This window comes from Felis catus, chromosome A2 (genome assembly GCF_018350175.1).
Source record: "Felis catus isolate Fca126 chromosome A2, F.catus_Fca126_mat1.0, whole genome shotgun sequence".
NCBI lineage: Eukaryota > Metazoa > Chordata > Mammalia > Carnivora > Felidae > Felis > Felis catus.
The window spans coordinates 13747855-13774452 of NC_058369.1; the positions used below are offsets into that span (position 1 = coordinate 13747855).

At 57.7% G+C, this 26598-nt stretch overlaps 1 protein-coding gene across 1 annotated transcript in view; it reads right to left on the minus strand.

Annotated features, from left to right (window-relative positions):
• Nucleotides 1-3597: 3597 nt before the first annotated feature.
• Nucleotides 3598-26598, minus strand: part of ELL (elongation factor for RNA polymerase II) — a 75237-nt gene continuing 52236 nt past the window's right edge. The window contains exons 3-12 of the mRNA XM_003982080.6: nt 24433-24554; nt 23852-24015; nt 21474-21748; nt 18007-18131; nt 10436-10532; nt 8809-9283; nt 6229-6295; nt 5810-5981; nt 4480-4524; nt 3598-3791 (exon numbers count right to left, since the gene is read on the minus strand). Of these exons, the coding sequence (XP_003982129.1) occupies nt 3675-3791; nt 4480-4524; nt 5810-5981; nt 6229-6295; nt 8809-9283; nt 10436-10532; nt 18007-18131; nt 21474-21748; nt 23852-24015; nt 24433-24554 (1659 nt within the window). The 3' untranslated portion in view covers nt 3598-3674. The remainder of the gene's footprint in view (nt 3792-4479; nt 4525-5809; nt 5982-6228; nt 6296-8808; nt 9284-10435; nt 10533-18006; nt 18132-21473; nt 21749-23851; nt 24016-24432; nt 24555-26598) is intronic.

The following is a 26598-nucleotide window of genomic DNA, read 5'->3' on the forward strand; positions in this document are numbered from 1 at the left end:
GGCCTGGGGAGCCCTAGCACTCACTGGGCAGCCTGCAGGAAGATGGTGGGGGCAGAGCTGACCCAGACAGGCTCCCCGGAAGGGCAGTGGGGTGGCTGGGTGGGGGGCTGGGCGGGACGTGGCCTCGGGCTGCTTCTAATCCTGGCAGACAAGTGGGCACCGCACAGTGATCGCAGGGACCACCTGGGGACCCCAGTGGGGCTCTCGAGGGCAGGGGCAGGGCTGTCTCAGCCACCGAGTGCCAGTGCCCAGGTGGAGCCTGGCGCACAGGAGGGACTGTGGGATCGGAGTGCCGGCAAGATGACACCTGGGGATGTCGTCCAACAAGTGGCCGGAATGGTGGGCGGCCCCTAGCCCCTCGGCCATGGTACAGATTGTGAGCTTGGGAAGACCCTTCTGGGGCTGGGGGGCTGGACTTGTGACGTCCTTGGCGCGGGAAGGATGGTCACGGGACTGCCTGCCGCTGAGGTGCCGGGGGTGACGGCCACCCTGGGAGGCACGGGGGCTGCAGGGGAGTCTGGTGGAGGGCCTAGGGAGTCGGGTGGGCAAGGCGAAGCTGAGGCGTGACGGGGTTGAAGGAGGCAGACGCTGGCCCTGGACTCCGGACCGTGGGGGAGAGAGATGTTGTCCCCGAGAAGAACGGTACGGGCAGGCCGCCCGGGGAGCAGGGTACACTCTGCCCCACAGGGCCTGCTTGACCTTGTCTCCTGCGCCCCTTGGATTCCCAGGCCACCTTAGAACTCGGACCAAGGCTGCTGGGCAGCAGGGCTGTCCCAGAGGCTAAGGCCCACAGCCCCTGACCCCTGGACCCCTTTAATCCCAGTCTTACTCTTTATCTATTTTTCCTTCCTAAGATAAACACCCACCCGCACCACGTCCTTCAAGAACAGGACCCTGACCCCTGCCTTGCCTTCAGCTCCTCACCTGGAACATGGGACAAGGACAGACATCCCTGCTGGCATCCCGGGCCTGTGGGATTCCACTGGGCCTCAGCGTCCCCATCCCCATCATGGGCACAGGGGCGGCCCCAGCGAGCCGGCCTAGTTGGGAGAAACAATAAAATAGTGCCGTCACCGCCGTTTTCATCATTTCCCCAAACACGGGTGCTCCCCTGGCCCCACGCGTTCCCTGCTCCTGGGGGCTCTGGCACTTCGGGAGGCCTCTGCTGGGCCCGGTCTACCCTGTCCACACCCGGGGACACGGTCCTGCTCACACACCCACCCTGGCTCCCCGCTGCCCCCACATCCCCAGTGTCCATTCCTCTCCTGCCTGTGACCAAGTGGTCTGGCCTCGTGCCTTGGCACCTGCAGGGCCCATCACCTCGCCTGGGTCAGCCTCCACCTGCCGGCCTCACCCCCACGTGTGCCCATCACCATGGCTACTCCGGGGCCGGCCAAGTCTAGTCCTGACCCCAGCCCTCCCCCACAGGGGCCCAGGAGGCCCCTGGCTGTGACAGACACAAACGCACCCAGGCACTCCGGGCTGCTAGGTTCGGTTCAGTGAAATTTATTGTAGGTTGAAAAAAAATCAGCATTCACCTGTTTAGTGTACAAAAAGGACACTAGATCTTTTAAGAAAATATTAGGAAACTGAAGACGCGGATGCCTTTCAATCGTAACATTTTGGCAAAAGTGAAAAGTTCTTGTAAACACCAACTCCATGGCTCAAAATAGTTTTTCTCCACAGTACAATATTAAAAAGGGGGTGCAAAACACAGTATCAATAAGTTAGACCATATTTAATCAGCCAGAACTTTTGTCCATCAACCCCCAAAGCACAAAACTTTTTTTTAGCTTCATAATTCCTTAAAAGGAGAAAAACAACAACAACAAAAAACAACAAAAAGCCAACAACAAAAAGGAAATTCAACTGAGAGTCCCTTGAACCGGTTCCCAGGGCAGAGGGCCGGGTCAGCCCCGCGGGCTGCAGCCTCCTTAAATAATCCCTTTTCACCCGGGTCCGCGCGTCCGTCTGAGGACAGTCTACGCGTACAACGCGGCTGTCTGCAGAACTCGGGGGGGGGGGGGGAGGGTCCCTGGAGTCTGCTCAACCCTTATCCCACTCCATCCCAAATGAAAAAAACAAAACAACCATTGAAACACGAGGGGTCAGTTCCCTCGGTGCTCGGGGCATCCCAGGGGTCCCAAGAAAGGAGCCTTGGGTGGGGCAGGCACACTGCCGGTGCCGCCGTGAGGGCGCCTGCTCTTTGGGAAACCGTTAGGAGACGTCCCCATGGCTTGGAAAAATAGACATTTTTCTGCGTGAGCATTTCTGCTCTCCCTGCCTCACTACTGTTGGCGACAGCACCCCCCACCCACCCAGCGCATGACCCCAGGCTCCAGGTTGCAGCCTCTCCGTCTGCCTTCCCTGGTTGTGGCTTCGCTGAATGCGGCCCTGAATGTGAACACACGCCTCCGTCCCCACTGCACCCCGGCGGGGCCCTCACACACACGCACACACACATACATGTGGTCCCCCAACACTGGGGGACACTAGACTAGGCACAGCTACTAAGCAGCAATGATGGTGTCCATGGATCCCACGCCCCCCCGCCCAGAGTGGGCGGACGGGGCACGTTTTCTGAGCTCACTCTCAGGGGGTCCCCTGACCCCATCAACCCCCCCCCAGCCCCTCCCTGAGTGTAAACCCTGCGGTGACTCTGCTAAGATGACCCCAAGACCCACAGGTGGACTGAGGGATGGAGTGAGGTCAACAGCATGGAGACCACACGGTCTCAGCGCGAAAAGAAAAGAAAAGAAAAGCAAAGGGGGAAATGGAGAACGCAATAAAAGAAAATCCGACACTGTTGTTGCAGTGTGAGCTCGTAGCACAGAAAACCCCCAGTGACCCCCTACAGCTGAGGGCCTGAAATAGCAGGGCAGGCCTGGTGGGCCGAGAGCCGCTCTGCCCCTCCGGCTCTCCGCAGCTGCTCTGGGGCCAGCTGGAGTTCTCGAAATAGACCTGGGCGGGCCTCTACCCCCCTTAGAGCAGAGACCCCGTCCCGGCCTGGGCCGGGAGAGGCCCGGGGCTGTAGGGAGGGCCCGGGGCGGGAGCACAGCCAAACGTGGGCATCAGCTGCACCCCCGCCCCTGCCCACCGCCCCCTCCTTGGTTCTCTCCTCAGCCCTCAGGAGCAAGACTTTCAGATGGCATCTGTAATACTGCAGAAAGGACACAGGGCGGCATCTAGACCCTGGTGTCCAAGGAGGGGAGGCACAGGTTTAGAAAAGATGCTTTCTCTCTCATACAAAAATAGACTGAAGTCTCATAAGCAGTAGCTAAAAGTGGCTGTCTTTGTATAAAACTAGAAAAGGCAGGCAGGCTGGCCTCGGAGTCTTTCGGGGAGGGGGAAGCTCAAGCCCCTTGGGCTGTGGGCCGGAGAAGAGGTGGGGGCTCCTCAGGAGGTGGGGGGGGGGGGCCGGGGGAGTGGGATGAGACGCCGGCCCCCGCCCCTGGATCTGTGACCTGTGGGCACCGGGTCTGCAGGGGCTCCCCCGAAAGCCGGCGTTGCTGGCTCAGATGAATGTGTCTTCCTCGTGTTTATTTGTTTAAATAAATCTCTTTTTTTCCGCTCTGGAACTCCCCCCCCCCCCCCCGCCCCCAGCTCCCCCACCATCCAGGAGGGTTGGCCCGGCGTGGGGAGCCGGCCTGGACCACCAGCCCCGTGGCCTCGGGCTAGGGCCAGGCCTGCAGCTGTCGCTGGTCGTACTCGGCGATGAGCCTCTTGATGTGGGCCAGCTTGCTGTGCAGGTACTCGCAGCGGTGCTTCTCCTGGCTGTAGTTGGTGTTGGTCTGCAAGAGAGCAGCGGCAGGGCTGAGCCACATCCTGCGGCCGCCACCCCAGAGCGTGCCCTGTGTGAAGCAGGCCGGCCTGCCGGTCGCCTCGGGCTCCCACTCCCCCTACTTGCAGGCCAGTGCCCACCGAGCAATGACAGGGACCCTTGCTCCGCCTTGGGCCAGAGCCCTGGGCCGGTGTCCCCCCCGCCCCCGAGTCCCATCCTGGGAGACACGGTCACTGCCAGGATGAGGGTCAGAGGCAAGACTGTCACAAAGTCTCCTTCCTGGGCTGGGACCTGGCTGGCAGAGAAACACCCTGGCACACGGGGGCACACACGTGGTGAACCCACAGCTCGTGGCCTTGAGGAGCAAGAACCGACAGAGCCCTGACTAGGCATTCCTGCCAGACTAGCAGCTGGGGGCGGGAAGCTTCGGCTCCTCCCTTGACCTTGGAGGGAGCCGGAAAGAGCCTGGGGGCTGCACCCACGAAGCAGTGGGAGAGCTGGAGGGTGCTGGGGTGCCCAGGGAGGGACGGGCTGAGCTTCTTAGCTGTCAATGGGGGCAGGGACTGCCCTGAGGACCCAAGACTCCAGCCTAGCCAAGGCCCATCCCCCTTCCGTCCTCTCCCGGACTCTAGTGCTGCTCACCTTAAGCCAGCTTCGTCTGACCCCCCTCCCCAAGCCCACAAAGGGTAGATACTTACCTTTTTGATTTTTCGATATTCCTGCAAAATCTGCCCGCGAGTAGTCTGGAAAACAAAAGAAAGCGAACAATGACCCTGGCTGCAGGAAACCCCAACTGAGTGACCCCTTCTCCCTGATAACCTGTGACCTGCACAGTCACCACCTGCCTTGAGACAATAGCCTCAGCATGGCGTGAGGGAAGCTGACCAAAGTAAAGAGAGGCAGGCGGAGGGGTGGGGAGGGGAGATGAACAAGGCAGGAGGTGGGGGGAGGATGTTGGGCCAGGGGAGAGAGGGGCCCAGCCTCAGGGACCAGCACGATGGGCAGCACAGCGGGAGGGGCCGGTCAGAACCGTGGGAGGGAGGAGGCAAAGAGCAGGCTGGGTGGCCTCCTTCCCTCACACCCAGTTGGCCTGTCCTCTGTTCAAGGCCAACCATCCGAGGGTACAGGGAGCTACTGGGGGATGTCCATGTGGGGGCTGCAGGAGGGAAGAGAGAGACCCCAGGGACTCATGTACCCCAGACCCTCAGAACCCCGATCGTGCCTCCAATTACGAGCTGGTTTCGTCTGGAAACCAAGGTGGCTCCCACGAGGGGAGACGGACCTCAACACCCGATCAATCAGATAACTAGCTCCGAAAGGTGGCATGAGGGGAGGCTGGAGTCCCAGGGCTGCTGACCAAGGGTAGAGCCCCCCCCACCCCCCACCGGTGAGCTCCAACACGGTCAGCTCGCGGAGCCTGCACGCCTTTGATCAGAGGGCGAGGGAGTCCTAAAACCGGCAGGGGGCCACAGGAACCCTCCAGCCCCTCCCCCTGTGGCTCTGAGAGCACGGATGGGCTGTGAGCCGCAGAGAGGACCCCAGGTGCTCTTGCAGGGGGGACCCAGTAATCCGACCCACCGCTCTGTGCGGGGCCCGGCTGTTTCAGTTGCTCCAGACGCCACCCCTGCCCTCACAGATCATCTCCCGCCTGTGGAGTCAGCCTCCACCGTCCCCATTGCAGAGGAGGCCAAACTTGGCCTGACAGCCCGCGGACTTCCACGGCCGAGCCCTGGGGATGGGCCTGAATCACATCAGCAGCAAGGGGCAGCTGACTGCCAGGCGTGACAGGGAGAAACACCGGCAGACGCGGTGGCCCTCCTCACCTGGGAGGGGTAGAGGCCAGGCTCGGGGGCCATGGCTAGGGCTGGAGGCCTCGGGTTTGGCTGCACCCATGAGAAACAGGCCCGTCTCACCAGGTCGGGTGCAGAGCACGGGGGGCAAGTGTGCAGCGCCCGGGGTGGGCCGGGCCCCCAGCCCAGAGTATGTCTGTGAGTGCGGTGGACAGTGGCGGGGGAGGGGGGTGTCCACCTCGTATTCCTCGGAGCCCTGGGACAACTGTCGGAGCTGGGCGTCCAGCTGCGTGAAGCGCCGTGTGATCTGCTCAATGCGCGCGTGCAGGTCGCGGTACTCGCTGTACTCCGCGTTAAAGTCGTTCTTGTAGCTCTGGCGCTGCTCCGAGGAGGAAATGGTGGCATATTTCCTGGGGAGAGGGAGAGAGGGGCCAGCAGGGCCCAGGGGGCTGCTGCGGAGAGAGGCTGGGGTGCCCGTGGTCGCCCGCGCCCCGCCCCCCACCAGCCCCCACCTCGTGGGTGATTTCCTGGCTTGAGCGGGAGCCTGGTCCTAGAACTCCCACACAGCAACACGCAGTCGGACCCTACCTCTGCTAACTTGCGCTGCGGGGGAGAGTGTGGGGCGGGGAGAGGGGGGCCAACCAGGGAAGTACTCACAGCAAGTAGTCGGGGGTCTCTGAGGTTGACGTGGGGACGCTCGAGCTGTTGCAGGCCCCGTTTAAACCTACGAAGGAAGAGCAAATGCGTACCTTCTGAGTCCACACCGAGACCCGCACCAAGCTCTGTTGTCCGGAGGACGTGGAAGGATAGCAGAAGGGGGGTCAGGAAGGGCGGAGGGAGTGTGAGGGCTGGGCAAGCGACACCTCGGGGGCCTCACTGGACCCAGAAGCGCCGCAGCCGAGCCAAGTGTGCGTCCCTGCACCACAGTCGTGTAAAGTGCAGGGAGCCCTGGCGTGCCGCGTGCACGTTTCCGGCAAGCAGCAGAAAGGACACGTGAACGACAGGGCCGACGCATGGGCCACCTGTTCAGAGCTTGACCGATCCAGAGACCTTGCTACCTCTGCTGACTGCATGTGAAAGACCGCTACTCTGAAAACAAGCAACGCCCTTGTCCAAGGTCTCTGGCCCTGCCGGGCGAAGAAAGATGGCCACCTGGTTCCTGCCCGCATCCCAGGCCGTCCACTAGGAGGAGCTGGAGGACACGGGACTGTCCGCGGCGCTTGGGGGCAGAGTAGACCAAAACTACCATCTAGCAGATTTCCGGGGTGGGGGGGGAGGCTTCTTTCAGACAGCCTTTTTTCTCAGCACGGAAGACATCTGTCACCGTGCAGTATATCCTCGGTACCCACTGTGTGTCCCTCTGACTGGAAAGCAGCCCACCTGGGAATCCCTGGGCTGCAGGGAATGATTCCCACCATGGAGCACACCTCTCCCCTCCCTCGGGGCCGTGGCCCGATGAACACACATGTAAGTTTAGTCCGTGCTTCCACGACCCACGCTTTGCATAAGGTACGCCTTCCAGAGTGTTCTGCCATGCGTGGGCCCAGTCAGCATTGCCTCATTTAGCCTTCCTGAGATCTTCAGGTGAGAGAACAAATGGAGAAACCAAGGCTCAGGGTCAGATTCACCTACCACCTGAGACACCTCTGGGGGCCGGCCTGAGCAAAACTTAGAGGCCCTACTCCTACCGGAGCATTCTCTGTGCATCGTCCTCACTCAGCCACCCCGCCCCTTCACTAGCGGAGCTGATTCCCACCATGTGGCCCGGGCCTACAGGGAACCCCCCACAGCTGCCCCCTCCATTGTCCCTTCTACCAGCTTCTGTTTCCTGCTTGTACGGCTGCCTGCACAGGCAGAGCACATACTCTATCCCAGAAGGAGCCTCGGAGCAGGACGGGGGGCCTCTGTGCCCAACCGTTTTGTTACCATTCGAGGCACCTGCGAGACGCAGATGAAGACAGTCACCCAGCCTAAGGCACAGCTCCCGGTGCCTCAGTTGTCCTCATCCCTTCCCTCGGGCCATCTTACTCCCTGGTTTGCCCGATTCCAAACCTCACTTTCTCACTTTAATCCGGGGACAAGCTACCTAGGCCGCTGTGTCCTGGGCAGGACCTGAAGCCACCTGAGCCTCACGTGTGGGGCCCACCCCATGGTATTCCTCCTTCCCAGGGCCCTTCCAGGGGCACATGGGGTCTTGCGTTCACCGTTTGGGACAGGTCGTGCTGACCGGCTGGGCCCGCTCAGGGTTTATCTCCCCAGGCAGGACAGGCTCAAGGGACCTAGGCCTCACCTCAAGGGAGGGGCCGGCAAAGGCCTTTCTAGAGAGCAGTTGAACAACTCATTAAAAATAAGGAGAATGCAGCTCCACCCTTGACCCAGGAATGCCTCCTGCTCGGATCCTTTCTGGACACATAATCTGAGAGCGGCAGAAAGTCACACAGCGTGAGACTGCCTGCAGGAGGCAGGTGCAGCTGCATCTCTGTGGCCACATCATGCTGATTCTGTTAACAGCCACGTGGGGTGCTCAGCTCGGGCGCCTAGGGCCGGGAACTCAAGGTGACCCAAGCTCCGGGGGTGAAGACCCCCACTCCCACCCCAAGCCTGGCCTGTCCATACACCTTCCCAGTATCTCTGGGCCCCACCAAGGCTCTCCTGCTCTCTCTCCAGCCAGCCTTGTACCTGCTGCTGTGATCCCAGCTTTCTCGACTTCGACTTCCTCACCTGCTACATGACCTCACTCTGACTCCTACTGCCTGCTGTTCTATGGACAGCTTCCCAAACCCAGTCTCCACAGGCTGAAATATTCACTAGTCAGCAGGCTACACAAGGCCTGCGGCGGCCCACGTGCCGCCCCACTGCCTTCCCTGAACCCCAGCCCCACCCTGCTCCCCTTTCAGTGTCTGGGACCTCCCTGCAGCCAGGGCTGTCGCCTGGAACTAGCTCCTCTCCGGGGGCGTTGTTTGCCTCCATGGGCCTCAGCTCGGTCGGGTTCTGTGCACCCAGCACCAGCCTGGCACACAGCAGGACTGCAGAAGCCTCCAAGGCCAAGACCACTGGGGCACTCATGACCTCGTACAAGAACACAGGGTGCAAAGGGGTTGAATGTGCAGGGCGTGCCAATATGGGGGCCCATGGGGTGGTACAGCCCCCTCTGAGCAATGGCGGGTGTGGGGAGCTCAGGCTCCTGGCAACAACGTCCTGCAGTCTCCCACCACAGGCCTGTCTCCTGGTACCTACCCGGGGCATCTGGTGGGGCTCCAAGGGGGCTGGGTAAGTGGTCTGGCAACCGGGCCTGGTGCCTGTCCTCAGCTGCCCTCTCCTTGTCTTTGTGCTTCTTGGACTTCTTCTTGGATTTGCTGCGCGATGAGCCGCCATGGGGCCTGCTGGGCTGGGCACAGTCCGTCAGCAGGGGCAAACCGAGGCGCGTAGTCGGGGCCGGGGTGGCCACTTCTCCGTGATCACAGTCCCGGCCGCTGTGGCCCAGGTCATTGCTGACGTCAGCCAAGGGGTCATGGGCCCTCGGGGGCTCCAACCGCGGGGGCAGGTGGGCATCCGTGCCAGCCAGCGGGCCTGGGGTAGGCAATAGGGCCTCGCGGCCATGGGGTGCACTCAGCTTCCCATTGATGGCAGGCTGAGCTCTCTGGGTGAAATGTGATATCCTGAGTTTCTTGTTGGCCAGGGGACCGATGAAATCAGGAGGCTGTGGTCGTTTCTACAAAGGAAGGGAAACAATTTTAAAAGGGAGACTGTGTCTGGAACCACTGGTGTCCCTTGAGAAGTGGCTGGGGAGCAACAGGCTGACCCTGAGCTCAGCAGCGAGGCCCTAAGAAACCCGGTGCCCACCTGCAAGGCCCACTCTGGCCACAAGGGGGCACACAGAAACAGCCAGGCCCTTGCTGAGGCAGGCTCAGCCCACCCTGAGTAGCAGCAGAGAAGGCAGCATCAGCAGAACTGGCCAGCTGAAGCACTCAAAAAGGCCACCTCTGGGGACTGGTCTGAAATGTCGCTGCTTCCAGCATCTTCCCTAGATGAGGGGGATGGTGACAGAATCAAGTCTGAAGGATACAGGGCAGCCCCACCGGCTGGGATATCCACCCCCCTAGACCCAGGACTCCTTGGATCCCCACGGCAACCCTGTTACGTGTGCAGGCCTCATCCCCATTTCACAAGTGAGAAGGCTGAGGCGCGTGTGGCAGGGACGGACCACAGACAGCCCAGACCCAGGGAAGCAGCTAGACAGAAAGATGGTGGACAGCAGGCCCGCGATCAGGGGGAAGCAGTGCAATGGGGCCCTCAGCCCTCTATTTTGGCCCCAAAGCCAGGGCACGCAGAGACCTGACCTCGCCACAAGCAGGCTTCAGAGCCTTGGACACGGGCTGGGAGCCTCCAAGGCAAAGGAGAGAAAGGAGATAAATAAGGGACCTGGGACAAGGGACTCACGGGCCAGAGCATGCGGGTAGGGACATGTGAGTGCCCTTGCTGACTACTGATTAAATCAGCAGCGGCCACCACTCACAGGGGCCCTGTGCCCGCAGCCAGCACACTCCATTTTACAGAATGTTCGCGACAGCTTTGAGAAGCAAGCGCACCTGCCATGCCTGCTGGCTCAGGGCAACGCGGTGCCTGCTCTCCATCCACCCACAAGTACTCGAGGGAACTGCGCCAAGGGCCCGGGCCCGGGGCCCCAGACTGGGGGAAGCCAGGCAGCTGCTCACTCACTGCAGAACATACCCGGCCCTGAGCCAAGGGCCCAACAGGCTACCCGAACACTGAGGTCCGGCCTGGCCCCCTGGCTCCTACCCCGCCCTCCCCCCTCACCACTGCCACCACCACCTGCGGTCACACCCATGCCTGCCACTCCTACCTGAGGGGGCGAGGCGGAGCTTCCATGTTCCCTGGGAGGACTGGAGGCAGCAGGGTCTCCGGGGAGGCCACCTGCACTCTGTGGCTGGCACAGCTTCCTATGAAGGAGAAGTGGGGTAGCTGAAAGGCCCCGCACACCCAGGCCCACCTGCCTTTCCACGGACACCATGCTGTCCCACCCTCACCCAGTGATTTGGGGAGGGGCCAGCCGCCCTGGCGAACCAGAACGGGGTTGAGTACCCGGGAACATCAGGGCATGGTAGGCGGAGAGCAGCCTGAGCATGTCCACCCTGGGTTCATCCATAGCCCAGAGGACCACCCTGCTCAGTGTCCTGCTGCGCCCATAAGGGTCAGTGGACACCCCCTCATCTAGACACCCGTTACTGTGGAGACCAGGGACCCAAGTAAAATTGACTGGATGTTCAAGGTCTGTGTCACGTCCCTGTGGAAGCTGGTAAACTGGAGCACCGGCCCCCTCCTTTTAAAAACAATCATTCAGGGCGCCTGGGTGGCTCAGGCAGTTGAGCATCTGACTTCGGCTCTGGTCGTGATCTCACCATCTGTGAGTTCGAGCCCTGCGTTGGGCTCTATGCTGACAGCTCAGAGCCTGGAACCTACTTCAAATTCTGTGTGTGTGTGTGTCTCTCTCTCTCAAAAACAAACATTAAAAAAAAAATCATTCGTCCTAATAATGCTGCTTACTGCAGAAACTTTAGAAAATGCAGAAGGGGACTGAGATGACCTGGCATGACAGGAAGTCCTCCCGGATTCAGGACTCACCTTCCTGGGAGCCACATTACGATACCTCCTCAAGGGCGACAGGGGCAGCCAGTGATCCACAGGAGGGGTACCTGAGCATAACAGTGCAGCCAGGGACCCAACAAGAGACACTCTGACACTCAATGGGCAAACAGAAGGCCTACTAGTGACCCTGGCCTGAGGCCCCTCTCTAATCCGCCTCTCATATTCCCGGAGGTTACGAGTCTCACAGGAGCCCAGCCGCCAGCCCGGTGCTGTGCGTGGTGCCGCGGGCCCTCCGAGTGCCCTGCAAATGTCTGCCACGGGGACCATGTCGTCTGCACTGCTCTTGAGCACTGACAAGCAGAGCACAACTCCTTGACCGATGGCCACATTACAGACCACTGCTGCTGTCCCCTCCACGGTGGCCCCAAATGCAAGGAGAGCCACAGGAAAAGGGCCTGCAACACGCAAGCACGCACCAGGGTAAAACAGTCCGTGTGGCCACAAGGGGTACTGCCAGTCTGCCGTCCGGGCCACAAGGAAGCAACCGGAGGCATTCACATGCACTCTTTCCAGCCTCCGTTAAAAAGGCACGAAAGAGGGGAAAGACAGCAGCATGGTCTAACGCAAAAGCAGAAGTGTTGACTATCTTATAGGAGCCAAGAAAACGGGGTCCCAGGCCACGGGACCCCACGGGCCTGGGGGTCAGAGCCTCAGAGACCGCAGAGAACGGGCTCCTGCAGGGCTGTGCGCTCTCTGCTCTGGATCCTGGCCCACTGCGGGGAAAGATCCCACAGTATGCTGAGGAGTGAAGGAGCCCAGGCCTTCTCTGGGAGGCCAGGAGGCGGCTCCAGCCACACCCGGACAACAAGATGGACAGACGTGTGGCCTCAGGAGAGGAGGAAAGGGAGGGGCCCGTGGGGCTTCAGAGAAACCTCAGCAGCCCTCCTGAGGAGGTGAAGCCGCTCAGAGGAAAGTCTTGAAGGCCTGCACCCGGGCCTCCAGGTAACAAATGTGAGAGACAAGAAAATGCATTTGAAAGGGAAGAGAGACTCTATAAGCAGATGAAAATTCTAAATCCACAACAGAAACACCAGCCTTAGTATCCTCAGAAAGACAAAGGACTCCAAATAGACATTTCTCCAAATGAGAATAGACATTGGTCATTCTCCAAACGAGAATAGACATTTCTCCAAAGAAGATACACAAATGGCCAAGAAGCACGTGAAAAAGCGCTCAACACCGTTAGTCGTCACAAAAATGCAAATCAAAACCACAATGAGATATTACCTCATATCCATAAGAGGGCTAGAATTAAAAACAAAAAACCAAACAGAACAAAAACCAGAAAATGGGCGGGGGGGGGGGGGGAAGCAAGTACTGGTGAGGATGTGAAGAAACTGGAACCTTTCTGTGCACTGCTGGTGGGAACGTAAAACGGTGCAGCTGTTGTGTAGAAAAGTCTGGCAGTTTTTCGAAAACCTCAACTCCACCCCTCCTTCCTCACCTGAGAGGACTGAGACTCTATGTCCACACACATCCTCTGACACAAATGTTCACAGGAGCGCTACCCACGATCACCAAGAGAAAGAAATGACCCGAGGGTCCAGCAGCAGATGAATGAATAGACAACTGTGGTGTATAACCACACACGAGAGAATATTACTGAGCCACAAAAAGGAACAAGGCTCTGCCACGTGTTACAATCTACAGGAACCTTAAAAAACGTTACAGAGTAAAAGAAGCCAGTCAGACAAGGCCACGCGGGGTATGATCCCGCTTATGGGAAACGTCCAGAGAGAACAGGCAAATCCAAAGACACAGAAAGCAGATCGGTGGTTACCAGGGGCTGGGGGAGGGCGATGGGAGAATCTGCTAATGTGGGGTTCCATCTTTGGGGACGTGTTCTGGAAGCAGCTAGAGGTAGTAGTTGTACAATGTTGTGGATATAATTAATGCCACTGAATTGTGAGAAAGAACAAAGCTGGAGGCATCAATCCCGTGTTCCAAGATACAGTACAGGGGCGCCTGGGTGGCTCAGTCGGTTGAACGTCCGACTTCGGCTCAGGTCATGATTCCACAGCTCGCGGGTCTGAGCCCCGCGTCGGGCTCTGTGCTGACAGCTCAGAGCCTGGAGCCTGCTTCAGGTTCTGTGTCTCTCTCTCTGCCTCTCCCCCACTCACACCCTGTATGTCTCTCAAAAATAAATAAACATTTAAAAAATTAAAAAAAAAGACACAATACAAAGCTATAATAACCAAAACAGCATAATACTAGCACACACACACAAAAAATAGACACATAGATCAGTGGAACAGAATAGAGAGCCCATAAGTAAACTCACGCTTATATGGTCAATTCATCCAGGACAAAGGAGGCAAGAATATCCAACAGGGAAAAGACAGCCTCTTCAATAAATGCGGTTGGGAAAGCTGGACACCTATACGCCGAAGGATGAAACCAGACCACCTGCTTACACCAGACACAAAGATAAACTCAAGGGGCGCCTGGGTGGCTCAGTCGGTGAAGCATCCGACTTCGGCTCAGGTCATGATCTCGCACTCCATGAGTTCAAGCCCCGCATAGGGCTCTGTGCTGACCGCTCAGAGACTGGAGCCTGCTTCGGATTCTGTGTCTCCCTCTCTCTGTGCCCCTCCCCTGCTCATGCTCTCTGTCTCTCAAAAATAAATAAAGATTAAAAAAAATTAAAAAAAAAAAAAAACTCAAAATGGATTAAAGACCTAAATGTGAGACCCGAAACCATAAAACTCCTAAAAAGAAAACACAGACAGTAATCTCTTGTACACTGAGTTTAGCAACATATCTGTTGGATGCATCTCCTCAGGCAGGGGGAAGAAAAGCACAAACAATTGGGACTTCATCAAAGTAAAAAGCTTTTGCACGGCAAGGGAACATCGACAAAACAAAACGACAACCTACTGAACAGGAAAAGATACTTGCAAATTATACATCTGCTAGGGGATTAATACCCAAAACATATAAAGAACTCGCACAACTCAACACCCAAAAAAAAAAAAACAAAACAAAACAAAAAACCAAAAAACCAAAAAACACCCCACAAATAATCTGACTTTAAAAAGGGCAGAAAATCTGAACAGATATTTTCCCACAGACCTACAGATGGCCAACAGCTACAGGAAAAGATATTCAACATCACTAGTCATCAGGGAAATGCAAATCAAAACCATGAGATATCACTTCACACCTGTCGGAACGGCTAGTATCGAAAAGACAAGAAACGAGTGCTGGTGAGGATGGGGAGAAAAGGGAACCCTCCTGCACTGTTGGGAGTAATGCCAACTGGTACAGCCACTGTGGAAAACAGTATGGAGGTCCCCCCCCCCCAAATTTAAAAATAGAACTACCAGGCAATTAGCAATAGCACTACTGGGTACTTATACAAAGGAAACAAACAAACGAATCAAAAATATACAAGCTCCCCTAAGTTGACTGAAGCATTATTTACAATAGCCAAGATATGAAAGCAACCTAAGTGGCCGCGAATAGACGAACAGATAAAAAAGATGTGGAATATAAAAACAACGGAATATTACTCAGCCATAAAAAAGGATGGGGCCTCACTGTCTGCAACAATGTGGATGGACCGAGAAGGTATTATGCTAAGTGAAATAAGTTAGACAAATACCATATTATTTCACTTATGTGTGGAATCTAAAACATAAGATGAAATAAATAAATAAATTAAATGAACACACAAATAAAAAGAGAAACAGACTCATAAATGCAGAGAACAAACTGGTGGTTGCCAGAGGGGAGGGGCATGGAGGGGGGGGAGAAAGAGGCGAAGGGGATTAAGAGATACAAACTTCCAGTTATAAAATAATTAAGTCACCGGAACAGGCACAAAAAGTACGGCATGGGGAATACAGTCAGTAACACTGTAACAGTCTCACAGGGTTACAGATGGTGACCACACTGCACTTACTGGTGAGCACTGAAAAATGTACAGAACTGTCATAGCATTATGCTGTAGACTTGAATCTAATGTAACACCGTATGTCAGCCATATTTCAACAATGAAAAATTTTAAAATAAAAACATCACTCCCACGGAATGAGAATGTGATGCTACAAAAAACCAGACCAAAGACCAGTGGGAGCTAGAAACAATTGGCAAAAGGGATGGGATGGGAGAAGCGGAAAAGAGAGAGCGACGTGCAATGGGGAAGATGCGGAAGTGGACAGTTTATGGAGCACAACCCTCCCCCCGTACCTCTGACACCCCCACTCCCCTCCCCCCCTCTGCCCCCTGCCTCATATAAAGGGAGGTTGCCGGAGAGGAGCACACACAGGGTGGGAAGAAGGATGAAGGGAGTCTTCAGGCTGTGAGAGCAGAGACACTCGCCCCAGAGCACCTGCCAGGCCACGCCGTGATCACGCAGACGTGTAAATGGCTGGGTGGGAACCTCCAACCCTTGTGGGCCAGGCCTTCAACATGGAGGCAAAAGTCCTCGGGATCTGAAGGCCCAGACTTGGGCAACTGCCAGTCCAATCTGACTGAGCTATGGCAGAGGGGCCAATCAAAGCCCTTTCCTCAGGAGCTGTATCCCATCAGCACCAGGGCAGAATCGCAGACCCAGGAATGGGAGAGCTGGCACAGGGAGAGGGAGAGGAGAGTGAGAGGGGAACAGGAGTGGGGGAACCGGCAGGACCTCTGGTCTGCTGAAAGTGACAAAAGGCCATGGGACAACCAGGGGAAGCTTGGGTTGTGAAGGACAACGCGAATGAGCAGAGGAAGTGACAGGGCAGCCAAGCAGGTTACCAAGTCCACAAAGAGCATATGTGATGGGATGGTGACTGTGGTTTGGCGTGTGGTCCAGATGCCTGCCCTCGGGGAAGCGAGGCCAGGACAAGTGCGGGTGGTGGCAGGGTTGAGGGGAGTGAGTGTAAGGCCAGGCAACGTTGCCGAAGTCTCATCCTGCACTGGGAACACCTGGGGCAGGACGGGCCCCAGCAGCTACACACATGGGGAATAGAAGCACAGAGAAAGAATCGAAAGGATGCAGGAAGTGGGTGTCCGTGTAGAGCAAAGCCTCAGGGGCCCAGGTAGACTCTGCAAGCAGAAGCGTGCTTAACTCAGGTATGGATTTTGAACAAGCTGTAGGAAAAGGAGATGGCCCAGCTTCTGGGGTGACACTCGTCCCTACTCCCCACCAGCAGAAATACCCCAAGGCCCAGTTTTCCTTCCTGCCATGGGGCCATGGCTTCAAGAACTGCTATGCATGGGGTTTTCTTCGGGGCGTGAACAACCTAAAAAAGAACTGAGCAGACAGGTGGCTGGGGTCACCTTCAGCGTGGTCACGGGCATCGAAGATGCTGACCCTGACTTCTGCACACCAACCAGTTCAAGCTTCCAAGGACGGTAGGTGCTGCTGGTAAGTCGAGTGTTTCCTGGCGAGGCTGATCCCTAAGCTGGCCCATGCAGAGAGAAGAGCACCATGCTGGCCCAGGCGAAAGCCAAGTGCCTTGGGTTTACATGAGTCCTGGCAGCTCACTCAGCAGAACAGGGAATACGAGCCCGGAACTGCACAAAGCTCCAGAGCCGAGATTCCTACTGACCCCACCTACACACACACACACACACACACACACACACACACACACACACACACACACACTCCTGGCCATTCCCCTTCTGGGGAGCTCAGTGTGGCCAATGCCCTCAGGGTCTGAGAACAGCAGCCAGTTAGTGAGAGGCTCTGAAGGACGGGAGGACAGGAACAGTCTTGCAGTGAGTGTCCCTCGTGTGCCCCTTGCCACCTCCAAGCACTTGGGTAGGTAAACTTGACCATTTCAACAGTGGTCAACTCAAGACATATTTAGCTGGGGCAACAGCAGACCCCAGAGAGGGGAGGGGGGCAGGGGGGGGGCTTCTGCTGAAAACCTCTCCTCTCAGTCTCCCCAAGACCTCTGGACAGCCGGAGCCATGACCCTAGGCTGGCCTAGAAGCAGGTACTGGCTTGGGGAGGAGTGCCCTGCAGGGCTGACGAGAAACTCCGGGTTCACCTAGAGCAGCCCCAAATCGGCTCTGCTTTCTACACACAATTAGTGCTTTAAACAGCTGAACTTCAAAACACACACACACACACCTCATAAATAACTCCAAGTCCCTGAGAAATCACTTAAGGACTAATTAGTGTATCAGCCTGCTCTGAAAGCCGCTTCACAGCCCGGCTCCCAAGTCAGGCATCAATTGAGAAGGAAATCATTAATTGCGTGCCTGAGCCAGGCAGGGGCCTACTTAACCACTCCTCCCCTGGGCCACCAAGGCCACTCCTGACCTCAGGTCCCAATTAATCTGAGAGGGAATGTGTTTAATTAATGCTACTTAATCATGTCTGTGGGGAGTTTTGTTTTGCTTTGTTTCTCTCTGCTTCAAGATCTCGAGAGGTTCTTCTTAAGAAAGAAGTGGCCTACAGCAGAAGCCTGTGGGGGTGTGCAGGTTTGGGAAGGGAGCCTGATGGGAAAGGAAAGGAGGCACTGGGATAAGCTGGGTGGACTGAATCCTTCTGTCTGGGCATTCTGGTGTTCCGGACAGTGACTTGTGCCCTCCACTCCACCCAGCAGGGGCTGGCCTTTCCCCCGACAAGGGGCCACGGTGGGCTGCCCGGGCACCGTGGCATCCCAGGCAGCGGGGAAAGACTGCCAGAGAGTCTCCATGGATCCTTCCATCCTGCTCAAGGGCCCTGTGGCCTTCAGAACCACACAAGGCCACCCCAGCATCCTCAGGAGGAGATCTGCCCCAGAACCAAGGTGTGGGGACAGGCCCAGAGATGGGAGGCGGCATTACCGGACCAGCATCCGCTTCAGCAGCTGCTGGTCCCCTTCCGAGTAGCCAGGCCAGTCCTTCTGCACATCCTTATACACACAGTCCTTCAGTGTGCATGTGCCATCCTTGGCATTCACGTTGGCCACCTGTAAGAAGGACCAGAGTCACCTTGCGGGAAGCCCAGGGGAAGCAGGAGCTACTGAAAGCATTTGATGGAAGGTGGGGGCAGACACACAGGAGGGGAAAGAGGGCAGAACCACCCCCCCCCCCCCCCCCCCGCCAAATCCCCTGCCTACCGGGGCAGCAAGCCTTGGGATGCAAAGGGGTCAGAACACCAGGTCCTGACACACGTGTCTTACAGCTGCCGGAAGACAGGTTGGCTCCTAAAGGGGTGGTGCTGCCATCTATACTCGCGGGACCCCATCACCAGCCTCCCGACTGAACGTTTCATCTTCACCAAATTCAGGTTAAATCTTAACACCCAAAATGATGGTGTTAGGAGGTGGGGCCTTTGGGAGGTGGTGAGGTCATGAGGGTTTAGAGCCCTCATGAACGGGAGCAGTGCCCCCTATAAGAGACTCCAGAGGGCCCTCGCCACTCCTGCCACGTGATGATGCAGTGAGAAGACCCACTCTGTGAACTGGGAAGGGGGCCCTCACCAAACCCCCAATCTGCTGGCACCTCGATCTTAGACCTCCCAGCCTCCAGAACTGTGGGAAGCAAACGTCTGTTGTTTATACGCCACCAGTTTATGTTATTCTCTCAACAGCAGTCTGAACAGACCGACGCCCGCTCTCGAATACACACTCCCGGGACACACGTGGCGGAGGCTGGGGCAGCCGGGGCCTCCAGGGGCCAGGCTAAGTCCACCTTCCCGGCAACCAGCCAGCCCTGCTCGGGCGGGGTAACAAAGGCTGAGCTGGTCTCCAAGACTGTGAAGGCAGACTCAAAACGTTGACCCTGAGGATGCTTATAGGAGTTCGGGCCCCACCCCAAAGCGGGTACTTCGGGGACTATCTCGCTGGCCTTTAGCGCACGGCCGCAGGGAGCTGGCGCGACGGCTGTTTTTCACCCTCACGGGCTCTTCTGAGAGGACTCTGTGTCACAGCGGTTTCCACAGGGAACATTTTTTAATGGTTGAGTAATATTCCACCAAACATCTGCACTGTGATTTACTCAAAGGTTTCTCCTTTGTTGGATGCTGACGCCATTTCCAGTTTCTCTGTTAGCAGATAAACAGACACCGCTGTGTGCAGGCTTTTCCATGCTGGCGACGTTCTCCTTCGGCCGGCTTCCCAGAAGTGGGATTAATGGGTCAAAGGCTCTGAACATTTTTATGGCTCTTGATGCGTTTTGCTAAAATGCTCTCCAGAAGAGCCACCCACCCGTCAACACTCCCACCCATGGAGGACGAGCCTGTGGGTTTCTCTGAGGCCCCGCCAGCACCGGAGACAGATGCTTTAAATCTTTGCTTTGGATGTTTTCACAGAAGGAAGAGGGAAGGTTCCTCTGAGGAGTGTGGTTTCGTGCGTGTTGCGCATCGGAATCCCTGATCACTTGGGGGTGGCTGGAAATGACCAGCCGGGGCAAGGCCCGGCCCACAGTGTTCCCAGAGACCTTCCCCTTCCTCAGGCTGACGGGGTCCTGCTACTGCCCACGACCACCAGGGAGAACAAGCTGGGTAGTAAATACAGAAGCACAAGGCAGACGGGGCCATTTAGAAGAAATCACGGTAGACATGGGGAGCACCCTCTGCCACCGACACCACGGGAGGCTGCTGACTCCAAGTCAACCTAAGAAGCCAGAGCCCAGCAGGGTACCTCCCTGGTCCTGGGAGCAATGAGAGCATCTCAGAGGTTAAAAAAGCAGCAGGAAGCCCTGGCACAACGACATCAGCACCGACAGATCCCCTTTCTCTTTGGAAAACTGAGCCCGCTGGCATTCTTGCTGCATCGGAGGACTGCTCAGAGGGTAAATCTCAGGTGTAACTGTGTGCACGGTCGGTTAAGTTTCACGTTCTGGTTTGAGGGGTTCAAGTGCTTCTTCTTCACTCTGGGCACAAACAGGGCAAGAGAGGAAGGTGGGAGCATGGGCGTTCCCAAGAACACCACAGTAGGGGCCAATGGCGGCCTGACTGGGCAGCGGTGTGGACTACAGGCGTGTCCAGGTGGGCACAGGTCCCACCTGCGTCTTCAGTCCTGGCTCACGTCTGAAGACCTGGCAATCTGCCAGCCCTGCCTCATTCTGAGCTCCAGCCCAGGGGAAGGGCCTCCACTGTGCTTCCCTTGAGTTCCCAAGGATAAGGCCGACACCTGTGACTTCCCAAGGAAACAAGCCCCCTAAGAACATCATTCCTGTTCTGGAGCTTTCTGGATGCTTTGGCAAGCCCCTCTGCCAAAGAAAACTTCTGAGCCACCAAGCTACATATCTGTCTTCTAATAGGCCAGGAGCCAACTCGTGAGCTCAGAGGGAGAAACCTTAAAGCTTGGTCCTCGCCTGCACAGCCTCTGAGTGGGGGACAGTGGCTCAAGAGGCCACAGCCACACAGGGGTTCCTGCCAAGTAGAGCCCCTGAGGCCAGGGTCCCGGTGACGTGAGGGGCCGCGTGGGGCCGAGGGGCCCGTGGCTCATCCTCAGACACAGCTACCAACTGTCACAGCGTGTGAGTTCTGCACTGCTTCCAGGAGCGTCTGAGGTGGGACGCAGGTGAGCTGGCGGACAGAATCCCTGGAGGCTCGGCCACGCCTCCTCCGCGGGATGCGACTGTCATGCCAGCCACGTGGACCTCACAGCGGGGCTCCACGGTGGCCCATCCCCACTTCACAGCAAGGAGGCATCTGCGCGGTCTGGCTGATGTGGCGAAGCCAGAGCGAGCCGTTCACCTTCCCAGGGGTCCTCAGACTCCCTCCGGGGGCTTTGGGAGACGGGCCCTCCCCTCCTGCCCCAAAGCCTGAGCTGTGCCCTAATAGCAGGCTTCATCTGCTGACATCACGTTCAACCCCTCAAGAGGCGCTGCGGGCAAGCTGCAGCCACACACGGAAGCCTGAGGGTCTCCGCGTGAATCCCCTTGCCCAGAGCCACGGCTGGTGTGGTAGGGACGCCCGCTGACCGTGGAGCCTGTGCTCTTGTTAACTCACATATGCGGTCACCCAGGCTTCTTTAAATTCTAAAAGCCTCAGGCGGCGAAGTCTTTGTTGGATCCTCTGTGCTGTGCCCGCTGCCTGTGTGGTAGCAGACAGTGAAGGAGGAGCATGCTGACCTCCCTCCGAGCCAACCTCGGAGCCACTGGACAAGAAGCACCATGGCCAGCAACGTGTCCGTGACACCCTTAAGCCGGTCCTAACCCGGGAGGCCGAGGCTCTGAGGCAGGCTGCGAATCTTGGAAGAGATCCCAGGAAGGGCTCTTCCCAGCACCCCTGTGTCCAGACCCTCTGCCGAGGCCACTCAAGGTTGACTGAACCCTCCACCTGGCCCCGGGCAAGCACCAACCTGCTGGAGGAGGCCGTCCAGCGCATCCTTGTCCGCCTGGGCCAGGCCGTCCTTCTGCAGCCGTAGCAACAGCTCGGCCTTCCGATAGGGCCTCAGCGCCAGGAGGTGCAGCACTCGGTCACGGAAGGGCCTCTGAGACACCCCACTGCCCCCACTAATGCCACCAACACTGCTCTTCTTGATGGCACTCGCCAGGTTGATTGGCGTCGCCCGCTTCCGGGAGGGCACGGCGTCCGTGGCCCCCGGGGCTGGTTTCCGAAACTGAACCTTCTTGCCTGCAACGACAGCCAAAGCATTAGGGGTTTAAGGGGGTGAGGGGGTACGGCCTCTGTGTCCCTCTGCCTGGGGCTGATGCCGAACTCTGAGCGAGTGCGTGGACGCCTGCTGACGGCCGGCAGCCCAAGGGGAAGGCGGCTGGAGCCCCATCCAGCCTGGCCTGCTCCGTGGGGACCTGGAGAGCTGAGCACACCATCTACTGACCACACACAGCTGCCAGGCCCTTGCAGGGCCCCCAGTGTCAGAAGCGGGAGCTGCAGGAAACAGAGGTGTGTTCAGAGCTTTAATGGATTTCATCAAGGGCAGGCCGACCGCTATACGGAGAGGGCGGCTGATGAAAAGGGTGGGGTTCCTGAACCGCCAGAGGCAGGCGCCCCCAGAGCCCACACATCACAGCACTCTCCAGCCACAGGATCCGCCATTCTCTTTTATGATAAAGGAGGAGTGGATAAAGGTATGGGGCCGCTTGGGCAGCTTCTCTGGAGACCCCGGGGTAGGAGCAGCTCCCCAGGCTGCAGCCCCGTCAAGTGCTTCTTGGACAGACCCAGAGTCCCGGGGGAGGGGGGCAGCGGCCCGATCCCCCACCCCCCTAGTGCAAACAGACTCCGGCACCGCTCTTGAGGGAGGGGCCTCTGCTCAGAATTTGTTAACTCCACCCTGGACGGCAGCACGGCCACTGAAGGAACGTGCACGGCCAAGTGAGGTCAGCGTGTGCCTCACGTCCTTGGGCCAGAAAGCTCTCCACAAGAACTTTTTGTTTTGCTCTCATCCCTTAAATCTCATTTGTCAAATTAATATGGGAAGGAGTGCTGTCAAAATCCTTAGGGCCAGACTCTGTTCCCAGAGGACCCAGCTGGTGGGCTGACGCAGGGTAGAGGAGAGGCCTGACGCAGTGGGACATACATGACTACGCTTTCAGAGGCCAGGAGACAAGTGCTGCCACCAGAACCGAAACCAAGAACTCTCGCCGTCCCCAAAGTGGTACGACAAGCCACACTTTTGACCAAGTTTTTGGCTGAAGGACCCAGAAACTTACTAAGATGTATATGAACGTCCACATTTGCACGCTGAGGCGAGAGCAGGCAGGGGAAGCATTTCTGGATTCTGGCTGCTGCTCTCGGGCGGCTTTGTCCCCAGCAGCAGCTCACAGCCCAGGGCATGGGTTCCCTCGGCATGCACGGCCACATCCACCAGGATGCAGCGTTCACTGGTAGCATGGACTCCTCCTGCCTAGGGTTTCGCTCAGAGCCAACCCCACTGCCACGCCAGTGAAATCACATACTCCTTTGGGGGCCTTTGAAATCCTCCCACCTTTTCTTAAAAAACAAAAAACCCCAAAAGCCATTAAGGTCCTGTTTGCTGTTAGCCATTTTGTGCCTTTCTCGGGCCTAACGCCCTTCCTCTTGGCCTTGAATCCTGATGACTCTTGAACCTGTCTGGGTCTAGGTGCTGGGAAGACTAAAGCAAGAATGGAGCTTCCTAAAAGTAAACACTTTTCATGCTGCTGGTGTCTCAACTTCACCAAAACCGTTTCCAAGCAGATGATGAGCTGCCAGAGCCTTCTCGTCCAGCAGGAAATCAACACATTTCCTTCCCAGTTGTGACCTGACAGGCCCTTGCTGGCCCCAACCCAGCAGCAGACTATTTGCCACAGGGCACATCTCACAATCGGCACCTTGCCGCTGGCCGTGTCAGGCCTGGGGAAGAGCCGGCCAGGCGGGTGAGGGCAGGGGTGGCAGCTGAAGGAGGACAGACCCCAGCCTTGCCATCGAGGAGCGCGTCTATCTCCCTGATGGGGAGGGGTTCCCGAGGTCAGAACCTGAGAGAAGGGCTCGTGGATTCGGAATTCCTGGAGTTCTTGGGGCTCATATTCAAACTGGGGAATCAGCAGATGCCACAGCCCCCAACAGACTCGGCCAGTACGACAGGACCTTTTCTGACCTGACAATGAGAGATGGCTCCCCTTGCTTGGGGCCGCACCTCTGTCAACCCATCATTCCCACTCCTGGCCAGGACAAGCCCTCAGTCCCTCCTGCTCCCCACCACAGCTGCCCAGCAGGCTTGAGCCCCCCAACAGGCGGAGTCGCAGGCCTCATCCTCACCCAGGTAGCGGCCTCCAGGCTTGATGACGATGGCACCACGGCTCCGTGTCTCCTCCTCAGCTTGTGCCATGCTCTGTCGTGCTTTCTGGTAGGAGTCATCGGTGGCACACACCGTGATTTTGTCCTGGATGCTGCCCAGGCAATCCAGGTGAACATCCCCGTGGCTGCAAAACACGGGGCCAGAAGCTAAGGTGAACTCCTGGGATGACAGGGAGACACGGTCTGGGCGCCCGTGCTCCCCCGTTACCCCCCAGCTGGAAATGGGGCCAGCGCTAACTTGAGCAGCATCGTTTCCACACAGCGTATCTTAACCTGGAAAAGACAAGGGAACCCAGGCCCCTGGGCAGAGGTAGCAGGCCTGCACCTGTGCCCTGGACACACTGAATGCAGCAGCAAGGCTCGGGTATGAGAAGGGGGATCTGGAATGGCCTGGCCGGCTCAGTCAGTAGAGCACGCGGGTCTTGATCTTGAGGTCGTGAGTTCAAGTCCAACATTGGGTATAGAGATGACTTAAATAAATACCCCCCCTCAAAAAAAAGAGAAGAAGAAGAAGGGGGCACTGCGCCCAGATGGGGCCTTACCTGGACACATATTGCTGGATGCAGTCAAAGCTGCCCTGGGGGCTGTCACGGCCAATGTTGGAGAGGTAGAAGGAGAAGGTCCGTGCCTCCGTGGGGCAGTCAGGCTGGGGGATGGAGATGTGCTGCATGGAGAAGGAGAAACATCGCTGGGAGGTCCACATCACGGAGGGGACCGTGGGATGGGCCATCCGCTGGACCCCAGACCATCCCCCACAGCTTGACAGGAGGAGGAAGTGCCAGTGCTTTCTAAGAATGGCACGTTGGTCTGAGGAGCACAGAGCACTTAGCACACGCCCGGAGCCAGGGAGCCCACCCTGATCTGGGCCATGAGCCAATTTCCCACCCAGCAAATGGGGCAGATCTGGCCTGGGACATGTGTGAAGGTGACGTGAGACAAGACGGGCAGCAGTAGCTACCAGTGCACACTGAGCAGCCGATATGCTCCAACCCTCGCTCCCCTGTGGGATACACACTCCACCTGGATGTCCATTCGCTGTCCTGCAGCCAAGACCAAGGCGGGTGCAGGCCCCGAGGGGCTCACAGACCGGCCGCACCCTCCCCCAACAAACCGTGACACGGTTACATGTGACAAAGGATGAATGTCTTGGTTAATAGAACCCTGACTTTGGACAGTGCCTCTGCAGAAGGGTGGGACAGCCTGACCGGCAGGTAGACAGCAAAGGTCCCGGCCAAGGTGCAGGGCTCGGCGCAGGTGGGATAGCATTGCGCCCACAGGCCGGGACTGCATTCCAGGCCAACCCTCACTGGGTTGAAGTCCTGGGGGCTGTGGAGGAAGCTGGTGGGAAGATCCATGCTCCGGTTGCTGGCCCATATTTGGGGCACAAGATGGGCCTCCAGAACCCTCTGTTACCAGTGGGGACTCCTCATAAAGTAATCCCTGGGTTTTGAGTGCAGGAGCTCAACACAGCTAGGCACACAAACAAGGGGGAGCAGAAGTGGTAAACGGAGGTTGAGGGGGTGGGCAGGCCCCATTCAGGCCTTATCCTTGGGCTGCTAAACCACCTCAGTATGCCCAGGCCCTATTTCTTCTCCACTGATGTGAGACCACCATGCCTCCCTCATCAGCACTGGACCAAACATGGCCCCAACTGAATTCCAGCCTTGCCCAGCTGTCATATGTAAATAAGGGCAGTTCAGCCTGAGACTGAGGACACAGTGGCTCAGGTCACAAGGAGGGCCGCTGCCCTCTTCACAGCCTCCCTCCCTTCACCGCTCCTCAAGGTGGTGTGTGGACCCATAAGGGAACCTGCACGTGCACCTGGCCTAGAGTTAGCCCCAAAATACTGAGTGACCTGCCCAGCCTGCAGTCAGTCCCTGCCCCAGACGTGCACAGTGAGAGCCAACGCGGCACAGACTGGCTCCCAGATAAGGCAGTTCAGCCCTGTCCTGCCTGTATGCGACATCTCCTTGTCTCACACTTGTGGCCATCTTGTGCTGCCGGCCCATCCCTTCTTGGATGTGACGTTTGTTCCCCATCACAGAAGCAGCCGGAACACGCCGCCCAGATCTTGAGGCTCAGGCTGCTGAGGGTCACTGCAGGAGACGCACCCAGAGCCAGATACGCACTGATGCCGTTGCCCAGAATGCAGCCGGAAGCTCATGCACTCCAAAGCCAGCAAGTCAACAGTAGCTTCCGGTGGAAGCTGACACCCCCGCCATCGGGTAGCTCTTCCTCCACCCGATCCTTGAACCGCCTCCTCATCTCATCCTGGCTCTGATGGAGACATAGCCTCCCCCGGCGCCACTTTCCATCTCAGTCTGCTCAGAGGACAGTGGCTGCCTCGAGGGCAATGGTCCTCACTGGGCTGTCACCCCTGAGAGGAGGGCAGGAGGCCAGGTCTCAGTCCCAAAGTCATTGTGCTTCTCTCTGGGTGGGAGCCGTGGGGACTCTTCGCCGTGACCCTTTTATGCCATCTAAACCTTTTCCACACAGGTGTGCGCGCCCACCTCCAAAATTCGACCTGGACGTGGGGGTCCCAGCACAGAGCCCGGAGGTGGGTTTGTGTAGCCACTGGGGCCACAGGATGGTGGGAAACCCGGGGCTTGAAACTGATGCATGGGAGAACGTGATGCTGCTGGGGACAGGGGAGACACGCACAGAGGTCTCCAGTATCCTTCAGGACAAAGGCGGGGACACCCGAGCAG